At 40.6% G+C, this 11,146-nt stretch overlaps 1 protein-coding gene across 1 annotated transcript; it reads left to right on the forward strand.

Moving 5' to 3' along the window:
* Positions 1-5,886: 5,886 nt before the first annotated feature.
* Positions 5,887-8,293, forward strand: LOC122063228. Its single transcript, XM_042626930.1, has 4 exons — positions 5,887-6,352; positions 6,674-6,786; positions 6,867-7,072; positions 8,026-8,293. Exons 1-4 carry the CDS (start codon positions 5,887-5,889, stop codon positions 8,291-8,293), a joined length of 1,053 nt encoding a protein of 350 aa, XP_042482864.1.
* The last annotated feature ends 2,853 nt before the right edge of the window (positions 8,294-11,146 follow it).

An 11,146-nucleotide genomic window follows, 5' to 3' on the forward strand; every position in this document is an offset into this window, starting at 1 on the left:
TAAAACTTACATGCATGAAGACTAACAATTTCTTTTACTAAGGAAACAAAAAGTAATATAAGCAACATAAGACCAAGCAAAGTAACAATGAAACCCAAGTAACAATGTCTTATTACAATTATCAAATAAAAATTACCAAAGAAATCTGGAAATCAGATTTGGAATCATACCCAAGCAAAGTAACAAAGCTCCAATAAAATCAGATTTGGGGAGAGATAATGGAAAGACCAATAAAATCAAGCAAAGTAACAAATAAATCAAGCATAGGAAAAAAACAAAGAAATCAAGCATAGCAAAGTAACAAAGAAATCAAGCTATCCAAATTATTAGTAAGTGCTAGTGTGTTTATTATAATAAGCTGTTTGAAGTAGTTTATTTTGTTATTATTTCTAATTTGTGAAAACTTAGGACCACAGTGAGTACTTTCATATTTAAGTAAATGCGAGATTTTGTTTGCAGTAGTCCTTGTTTTCTTGGTTAGACACTTAGGGACAAGCTAATCAACCATGAAAAACTAATTCAACCATCAATAGAAGAGAGAGAGAGAACCTTGAGGAAGAAAACAAGCACCACAATATACATGTAGATAATAAATATATGAGAGGGAGAAAGAACAACCCAATAGACAGAGAGAACCTTGAGGAAGAAAACAAGCACCACAAGACCATTCAAGATTCTCATTCATTGTAAGAAAGTGGTTGTTAGCTGTATTCTCAATGAAATGATAATGCAAATGAGTGAAAGAGATGAAAAAATTTACTCTCCCGCTATTTCCAATCAAAATCAGGTTAGTTTCTACATTTTCCTTATCCTACGCACACAAATTTCTTCAATCTTTAGATCTAATTGTTTATTTGGTTCTCTATTCTGTTAGGTAGTTTATTGCTTCAGTTCATCTTGGTTTTCTATTCTGAAGTTCTGCTTTCAGTTCTAGATTCACTGTTGCTTTCAGATCTGAGATATCCCATCGATTTACATTCTCCTACTGAATGTCAACTTCTCGAAATTCAGGTTTTCTGCAATTGATTTCATGAATCTATTTTCAGTTAATATATAAGGCTCCATATCAATAGATTTTTATTAATCAGATTATCAAACCTCAGATTTGAATTGTATCTAACTATTGTGGTCTACCTATCAGTCTCAGCCAAGAATCTGGGCCTCTGGCCACATCAGAATTAGCATTATTGAGTTATTTAATTTCTATGTTTGCTTATTTTGTTCCTAACATCCTGCGATTCTGTCCTTTCTCATGGTTTCTTCATCCTAAACCCTATGGTCCCTTAGAAACCCCATTAACAATATATGCAACAGTGTCAGACATATATATATATATATATATATATATAGAAAGAGAGAGAGAGAGAGAGAGCTCTCACTTCTCAGATGCAACATTTCAGAAACTTGTAATATGAAGAACAGGGAGAAGTTAAAGGAAGTGACTCAAACCAATAAAGAAACAAAAACAACTGTAACAAAAGTGATAAATAAAGCCTAGGAGGATGTAGTTCAGAAAAGACTGATTACATTCAATTCTAGAGTTGCCCAATTAACAGGGATTTGTTTTGCAAGTCAGGAACTGAAACACTTCAAAATTGGAGCCCACATATTGTCTCAAGGGAAGTTGTCAATGGACCAGCAATTGGATAAAAATGAAAGGATTACATCAGATAGAGGATGCAAAGATAAAAAATGAAGAACCACAGCATTCTGCTCGTTACGTTAGATATATTAGGCAATTGGCATCTAAAATGAAAATCATCTTTAATGGAACCCAAAGGGTACTAGCTTAATGTAAGGTTATTGAAAGATCAAAAACCCCCAATTATGTTCCCCAAAGCTCCAATAAAACCAAGCAAAGTAACAAAGAAATCTTGAAATCAGATTTGGAACCAGACCCAAAATAGGGCTAGAGTGAAAATCAATTAGGGAATAATATGACCCAAAGTAACCATTAAGAACCGTCGAACTCATGAAAAGACCATGAAAAGACCAATGCAAAGTAGCAAAAGTACATCGTATCCTATCTCACATCCATAACTGATATCATAAATCTCATCACAAGTTTACTTCTTATCAGGCAACCACATAATTTGGGATTACTCCGTACCTAACTCCCTATGGACAAGGGGTGTAGCACTTGGGGTTGTGATACCTAACCCAGCGTTCTAAATGATGCACAACCAAACATTGCAATCACACATACAAACATGGGCACCTACACGTGACCCATCTCACCTGTCTTACCTTTCTCAATTCCATTCTGTCCATTCCATCACAATAGTACCATCAAAGAACAAATGCAGGTAAATAAAAATGCACATACACAAGCAATTTATGCATACACTACAATAAACAAACACACCAAAAGAATGGGGGGTTGAGAAGGACAACAATCAAGCTTTTATCTTGAAGCTTTTATTTATTTACTTCCTATTGACTAGACGATCCTAAGGTCTTGTGGGTTGTTAGACTTTAGTCCTGGAGTTTGCTCTGATACGACCAACTATCACACCCTACCTTCTCTTGGCATAGGTATGTTGGCATTGGACACCTTGCCACATCCAGTCAGCCTGATACTTCCTCAAGATCCAACTCTAGAAGAGTCCACAACACCACAACCACATATTTCTAAAAGTCATGATCATCAGAGTATTTAGTGGATATATGAAATCAAATAAATAATTCATACTCACCCAGTGCTTTTAGGTGATATCTGATATCATATGTACAATAATTCACAAGCTATCTACAACAATCCATTATATTATAGTGATCCCAGTATGAACATGTATACCTGTAGTCATAACCATCAAAAACAGTCATCCATATATATATACACACAAAATATGACTTCTTCCAAAAAGGCTCGGATCTTCAAAAAGTATGATCCTCACGGAAGTATATATTTACACAAAAATAATAATCCTTGGTAAGTCTACTCCTCAAAAGTACTGGCCTTCATAGGTGTAGTCATCGCATTCACAGTTGAGTCCATGATCGATTCCATCTTCTTGAGAAGATTGGCGTTATCCATGGCCACTGTCTCATAATCAGGGCAGGAAGTCGGCAAAACACTGGTCTCAACCTCAACATCCAGAAGGAGTAAATAGAAGGGGTGAACACTGGTAATGCTCAGTGAGGGGTGGGGGAGAACAAGCACACACATCCATATGCAATACATGCTCTACACAGAGAATGATGCTCATGAGTCTATTTAATTAACTATACAAAATCCCTAATCCATTTCTAGGTCTCATCACTTATGGGTATAAGTGCTACCAACGTAGGTGGCATACCTTACCCTGTACGTTGGGCCTCAGGTATACAAGCTATGCCATAGGCAGGAGCCAGCCAGTGCCAGTATGGGCCCCGGGCCACACCGGCTAACCCCTAAAAGTAACCCCATATCATAAATATATCCACAGGCCCATATCCCAGAGATAGGCATCGATTCTGGAGTTCAAATCTTCGAGCTTCAACGTTTTGAGGAGAAATTTCTTCGTAACCCTCAAATATTCCCCCAATCGCAGATCAAGTAAATCGCTTCAAATAAGTCATAGAGAGAGGTAACATCTTCGTCTCTTCTATTTCTTGTTCTTCTCTTCTGAACCTCTTCCCTTTCTTCTTCTTCTTCTATAATCACATAGCAGGTAAATCGCTACATTTTTCTCTGCCCTGTGAAACCCTAAAACAAGTTTGAGAGAGAGAGAGAGAGAGAGAGAGAGAGAGAGAGAGATCTGATAGAGGGTGGAGAGGGAGATCTTTGTGCACACAGAGCACGGTTCACTGATGTGTTTTTTTTTTTTATTAGCACACAGAGCACGGTTCACTCCTTTGCCCAGTTTGTCAGCTTCTTCACCTGAGAATCAGGTAAATGTTCTCTATTAACTCCTTCGCCCAAATTTGATATCTGTTAGATAAAGTTTATGTAATTTTTCAATGGGTCTATGGTCTTGTGAATTTTTCCTATGCTGAAGTTTGTCAATCAAATGAGCTTTTCTACTGAAATACTGACTCCGCCTAAATTGAATTATACCATACTTCAGTGGCATGAGTTCTAACCCATTAGCACCATCAAAATGGGTAGAAGGAGTTGGGAAGGATTGGTGATGTTGAATTGCAGTGATGAGCAGAAGATTATGTGTGCTACTTATCAGCTGTAGAATGAAGCCTATGCCTAATGGAAGGCTACCAGGCCCATACTGTTAGCCATGTATCCACATCCCACCTGGGATCAGTTTGTGGAAGTGTTCTATAAGAACTATTTCCCTATCAGTGTGAGGGATAGGAAGGAGTCAGAATTCATGGCTTTGGTTCAAGGACCTAAGTCAGTGTTAAAGTACCAGCAGCAATTTGAGGATTTTTACCATTTTTCCCCAGAACATATGAAGAATGACAGTGCAAACACAAAGAAAATTGAGAAAGGCCTGAGATCTAGTATTGAGGCTATACTAGTAGCACACCGGCTTTAGAACTATGCTGATGTGGTTGAGATTGTAAAGTCCATTAAGGACAAGCAAAGGGAAGGCTACCAAATTTAGGCAGCAATAAGGGCTAGGATAGGTAACACAGGGAGATAGTTTGAAGGTTTGGAAGGGGAGCTTCTTCTTCTACCCCATTATCCAAATAGAGAGAGACTAGTGGAGTTTTACCCAGACACAGTCAGCACAGTCTGAGCTAGTAGTTTCTACAGTCCAGCCTATCACTGTGAGATGTTATGTATGCCAGTAGCTGGGGCATTATGCAAAATTCTATCCATAGAGGAAACCAAGTGGATAGAGTGTGGCTTCTTCTTCTTCTGCATCTACCAAGAAGACACAGGCATCTGGGAAAGTTTTTGCACTGACAGCCGAGGAAGTCGAGGCTGCACCTGGAGTAGTGATAGGTATAGTGCTTATCTCTCGTATACCAGCACATGTATTGTTTAATTCTGGTGCATCTTATTCATTTGTGTCTTCTAACTTTGCTCTAAAGCTGGGTGTGAAATCTAAAAATTTAGCTTATCAGTTGATGATCAGTACACCTACAAGATTTATTGTCGACTTAGAAGATGTGTATAAACCCTGTATCATTCAGATATGTGGGTGAAATATAATAGCCCACTTGATTTGCATAGATATGAAGGAGTTTGATGTCATACTAGGAATGGATTAGCTGTCAGCATATCGAGCTTACGTGCTCTGTGATGAGAAGAAAATATTATTCAGACCTAGGAATGGAGATGAGTTTATATGTCATGGATACAAAAAGGAAAATAGGAAGATATTGATTTCTGCTATCCAAGTACAGAAATTACTAAATGAAGGATGTGAAGCATATTTGGCTTGTGTCTAAGACACTACCAAGAAGACTGCTACATTGGAAGAACTGGAAGTAGTCAAAGAATTTTCAGATGTATTTCCAAAGGATCTGAGTAGTGTACCCCCAGATAGGGAAACTGAATTTTGTATTGATGTAATACTTGGGGCAGCACTAGTGTCAAGGGCACCTTACAGAATGGTTCCTACTGAATTGAAGGAGTTAAAGGAATAGCTGCAAGATTTGTTGAAGAAGGGTTTTCTTAGACCCAGTGTGTCACCTTGGGGAGCTCCAGTCTTGTTTGTGAAGAAGAAAGATGGGAGTTTACGGATGTGTATTGACTACCGGGAGTTAAACAAGTTGAAAATTAATAACCGATATCTGCTTCCCCAGATAGATGATTTGTTTGACCAGTTGCAAGGAGCTAGTATGTTCTCCAAGATTTATTTGAGGTTAGGGTATCATCAGTTGAAATTCAAGGATAGTGATATCCAAAAGACAGCTTTCAGGACTAGCTATGGCCACTATGAATTTGTTGTTATGCCATTTGGACTAACCAATGCACCAGTAGCTTTTATAGGACTGATGAATAGAGTGGTTCATGATATGTTGGATCAATATGTGATTGCCTTTATTGATGATATTTTGATTTATTCCAAGAGTAAGGAGGATCATGCAATTCATTTGAGGCCAGTATTAGAGAGGTTGAGAGAGAAGCAATTATATGCAAAGTTTAGTAAATGTGAATTCTGGTTATCACAAGTGAATTTCTTAGGACACATTGTATCTACTAGAGGTATTGAGGTTGATCCTGGAAAGGTGAAAGCAATGTTGGATTGGGAGTCTCCTAAGACTGTTAGTGAAATTCAGAGTTTTCTGGGCTTAGCAAGTTATTATAGAAGATTCATTGAGAACTTTGCTTGGATTTCTGCTCGTATGACTCGATTGACTCGAAAAGGGGTTAAGTTTGAATGGACTGAAAAATGTGAAAACTGTTTGAAGGAACTGAAGAACCAACTGGTAACAGCACTAGTCCTTGCTATTCCAGATGGTACATCAGGATTGGTTGTATAAAATGATGCATCCAAGTAGGGCTTAGGATGTGTGTTAATGTAGAATGGTAGGGTAATTGCTTATGCTTCTAGGCAATTGAAAGATTATGAAAAGAATTATCCTACACATGATCTAGAACTGGCAGCAGTCATTTTTGCATTAAAAAATTGGTGTCACTATTTGTATGGAGAGAAATGTGAATTTTATAGTGACCATAAAAGCCTTAAGTATCTCTTCACCCAGAAAGAATTGAATATGAGGCAAAGAAGATAGCTAAAATTACTAAAGGATTATGACTACACTATTCATTACCATCCAGGAAAAGCTAATGTGGTAGCAGATGCTCTCAGTAGGAAACACCAAGTAACTACATTAGCTGCACTTACTGCTGATCCTATGTTGATTGAAGAAGCAAGAGAGTTGGGTTTGGAGGTAATTGTGGAAGCGGAAACAATTGAAGATACAACACTTGCCATGATGATCATTAAGCCCTCTTTGCTTGAATAGATCAGGAAGCTCAACTTAAAGATGATGTGTTAAGGAAGACCATTAATGATGTAAATAGTGGGAGACGGAAAGATTTGAAGTTTGCAGTGAAAGATGGAATTCTATGGTTCAGTGACAGATTTTGTGTTCCAAGGGACGAGAAGCTGATAGAGTTGATTCTCAATGAAGCCCAGAGCACACCTTACTCTGTACATCCTGGCAGTACTAAAATGTATAGAGATCTAAATAAAACTTATTGGTGGCATGGTATAAAGACTGATGTAGCAGAGCATGTGGCAAAATGTATGAATTGCCAATTGGTGAAAGCATTGAAACATAGGCCACATGGGTTATTACAACCTCTCCCAGTCCCAAAGTGAAAATGGGAGCATGTCACTATGGACTTTGTGACAAGATTACCCAGAACCAGAAGAGGGAATGACACTATATGGGTGGTTGTTGACAGGTTGACCAAGGTAGCTCATTTTATACCTATAAAGATATCTTACTCCATAGAGAAGTTAGCACAATTGTACATTGATAATATAATGAGATATCATGGTGTGCCTGTCAATATTGTTTCTGACTGTGATTCCCGTTTCACTTCTAAATTCTGGAAAAGTATACAGAAGGCAATGGGAACTTAACTAAAATTTAGAACAACCTTTCATCCTCAGACAGATGGGCAAACAAAAAGAACAATTCAGACTTTGGAAGATATATTAAGGGCCTGTGCTATTGACATGAGCATATACCATTAGTTGAGTTTACATATAATAACAACTATCAATCAACTATTTGTATGGCACCATTTGAAGCTCTATATGGGAGAAAATGTAGAACCCCATTGTATTGGAATGAAGTGGGAGAAAGGAGAATTCTGGGACCTGAGTTGGTACAAGCTACCTGTGAGAAAGTAGAATGATCAGAGAAAGAATCAAGGCCGCTCAATCCAGGCAGAAAATTTATGCAGACAACATGAGGAAGCCTCTAGAGTTTGAGGTGGGAGAAAAGATATTTCTGAAAATTTCACCTATCAAAGGCATCAAAAGATTTGGAAAAAGAGATATTAAGTCCAAGGTATATAGGGCCCTTTGAGATATTAAATCAGGTTGACAAGACCGCCTATAGATTGGCATTACCTCCAGAACTAGACAGATTTCATAATGTCTTCCATATCTCTAGGTTGAAGAAGTATATTCCAGATCCTTCACATGTATTACCTATTGTGGAACCTTTGGAGTTGGATGATGATTTGAGCTATGAAGAACGGCCCGATGGAATCTATAATAGGAAGGAATATCAACTCCGAAGTCAAACCATACCATATGTGAAGATCAAGTGGAAGAATCATCTGGAGCAAGAAGCTTCCTGGGAAAGAGAAGATGAAGTGAAGGAGAAGTACCCAAAACTGTTTAGTCTACCAAGTAACTCTTGCAAATTTAGAGCATGAAATTTTTGTAAGGAGGGGAGAAATTGTAACACCGCAAATCTCACTTCTTTACATTGACTGTGAACAGGCAAGAGTGACAAGCTGGAGAAGCCAACACTAGCTTGGCTGGCAGTAGTGGAATGCCAAGAAGGAAGGGATGACCCAACATGTACTTGTACCTTCTACCAACAGTGTTGGAAGAAATGGTAGGAAAAGTGGGCCAACAGGTATTTATTGACCTTTCATAAGGGCCAAATATATATATATACATGTCCAACTATAGACACCCAATTTTGTCACCCTCCTCTGGCTATGATGAAATGTAGATCTTGGACTTGACTTCCGACTTTCGATCAATAGAGATGATGATGGATACGTTCCCCTACCCAAAACCCTGGAAACCCCCGCATGGGAGAGAAGAGGGTCCAATTTTGAGTTTTTATATATGAAGGAATCTGGTCAAGATGATTGTACAGATGGATAGTGCTCGAAAATACAACTCCGATAATATATGATACGTCAAAATCAGACTGACGGATCTCCCTCAATCATTCCTGGAAAATTACACTTTCCCACACGTATGCCGTGCACATGGACAATCCCGCTAGAAACCTGGAAAATCCCCCTACCTACCCAAAAACACCCTAAAATTTGTCCCCTACCCACCCAGATAACCAAAAACACTCCCCTACCTGAAACCCTGGAAACCCCCGCACGGGAGAGAAGAGGGTCAAATTTTGGCTTTTTATATATGAAGGAATCCGATCAAGATGACTATACTGATGGATAGTGCTCAAAAGTATGATTTTGATGATATATGGCACATCAAAATCGACTCAATGAATCTCCCATGATCGTCGCCAGAAAAACCCATAATTGCATGCACGTTGTGTGCATTGGCCAGCAGACCAGCCCGCACGCATGCTTACTGCCCATGGGCTGTAGTACATGTTGCCAGCTAGCCATGCACCATGCCAGCCTGCACCCCCACGGCCACTGCCTTGCTCCCCGTGCACCCTCGCCCACGGCCCCGGGCACCCCTACCTCGCGCGTGCCCTGCGTACCACTGCTGCATGCCCCGTGCACCATTGTTGCACACCATGCGCACACATAGGCTAACCGATATGAGCGCAGGCCAACCTGTGCCCACCTATGCGATGCTGCCTACCCAACCTGTGCCCACCTGTGCCATGCTGCCTACCCAGCCTATGCCCACCTGTGCCATGCTACCCACCCATTTTTTTCCCACCTATGCCACATTGCCCGCACCGCCTTTGTGCCCAATTTGTGCCCACCTATGTACCCAGCTCACACCCACATACCACTACCCACGTGCCATGTGCCGCACACCCATGACATTGCCTGCATTGCCTACCCTCCTACACTGACCATGTCCAGTGCACTTCAACCTAGTCTCTCGCGTCGCCGTCAATGGCCAGGATTGATATTCCCTTGACCCGATGGGTGAAGAAATTCCCTCTTCACCCACTTAAGCCCAAAAAGCCCTTTTTCGCTAAGGATTCTCTGTCACACCCCATTCACACTGAACCGGGCCAGTGACCGAGTTAACACCAGTTAACCCAAACCTGCCAGGATCATCAGATACTGTATTCCACCACAGCATACGCACAACTAATATAAGTTCATCAGATCAGCGGAAGACTAAGTTTTACCTGCGAATAAATCCCATATACTTGATACCCGAATTGTGATACAATAATTATATACATGTGGGCCCGAAGGCATGATAATTACACAATAAAAGTACAATTCATATATCAAGTATATACAGGAAATCATCAAAACAATCAGAGTACACAGCTCGGCTCGGTATCATGGCTAGAGCTCAGCTCGGCATCAAGGGTTGAGCCCAGCTCGGCATCACGTAGTAGAGCTCAGCTCGGCCTCAGAAGTGGAGCTCAGCACGGCCTCAAAACTGGAGCTCAGCTCGGCCTCAGAACTGTTGTCCCGCAGCACAACTCTCGCACGAGCAGTCAGTTCCGTGCTCTAACTCCTCAGGGATCCACCAGTCTTCTTCAGGAAACTCGACTGTGGGACCCACCCCATGCTCCTCAGATGAATGACCTGCAAAATCATCTAAAAAGGGGGTGCACATGTGGGATGAGCTCACTAGCTCAGTAAGTAGAAAGATGGACCACACAGCAGTCCACACATCACAACACATCATATGCACTACATGCCATGCTATACATTTTAAATCACATCCACCTAAGCAACATTACTAAGTCCTTGGTTTTAGTGCTACAACCACAGTGCGCGTATACTCCGGGTACGAGCCGCGAACTCCCTCCCGCGATACGCCCATAGGGCTGTCGGAGAAGGCCCACCGTGAGTACCCGAAAAAGTAAAGACAATGCCGTCCACCGGCTCTCAACAGAAATGTAAATGACTGAAAATAAAGGTGCTGACTCCAGCAATTTAAAAGCAGTACGATTGGCCCTCTTGAATGTACCACCGGGGTTGCCGACTGTCCTACATGACTCGTCGGGCGTTATGTCTAACCGCCACAGTGACCCGACAACCGCGACAACTGCTTCCCCCCAAATGATAACCCAACACCTTAACCCCTATTGGGAATGGTCGTAGCACGGGATGGTGAAAATCCTAATACCGCATGCTCCTATATGACAATAGTACGATTGCATAGTGCCACCGCGTCCCATTCCACGGGCCACCAATGCACTCGTTTCCAACTCGATTACGGCATCTAGTCTATCAATGCATCATGCACAATGATGTCCACATTCAACATATAAACATCTCATTCAATTGGCATTTGGAAAGTAAACATAGCACACATGCATATCAAGGTGAGGATGACTAATCTACATAGCATATTCATGATGGCATGAC

This window comes from Macadamia integrifolia, unplaced genomic scaffold (assembly GCF_013358625.1).
Source record: "Macadamia integrifolia cultivar HAES 741 unplaced genomic scaffold, SCU_Mint_v3 scaffold1257, whole genome shotgun sequence".
In the NCBI taxonomy this organism is placed as follows: domain Eukaryota; kingdom Viridiplantae; phylum Streptophyta; class Magnoliopsida; order Proteales; family Proteaceae; genus Macadamia; species Macadamia integrifolia.

Bases quoted from the DNA above. Each gene is read 5' to 3' on its own strand.
- LOC122063228 (XM_042626930.1), top strand. From the start codon at position 5,887: ATGAATAGAGTGGTTCATGATATGTTGGATCAATATGTGATTGCCTTT. The intron at 6,353-6,673 runs GTACATCAGGAT...ATTACCATCCAG, and splicing joins AGTCCTTGCTATTCCAGATG to GAAAAGCTAATGTGGTAGCA. The intron at 7,073-8,025 runs GTATAGAGATCT...CCATATCTCTAG, and splicing joins CATCCTGGCAGTACTAAAAT to GTTGAAGAAGTATATTCCAG.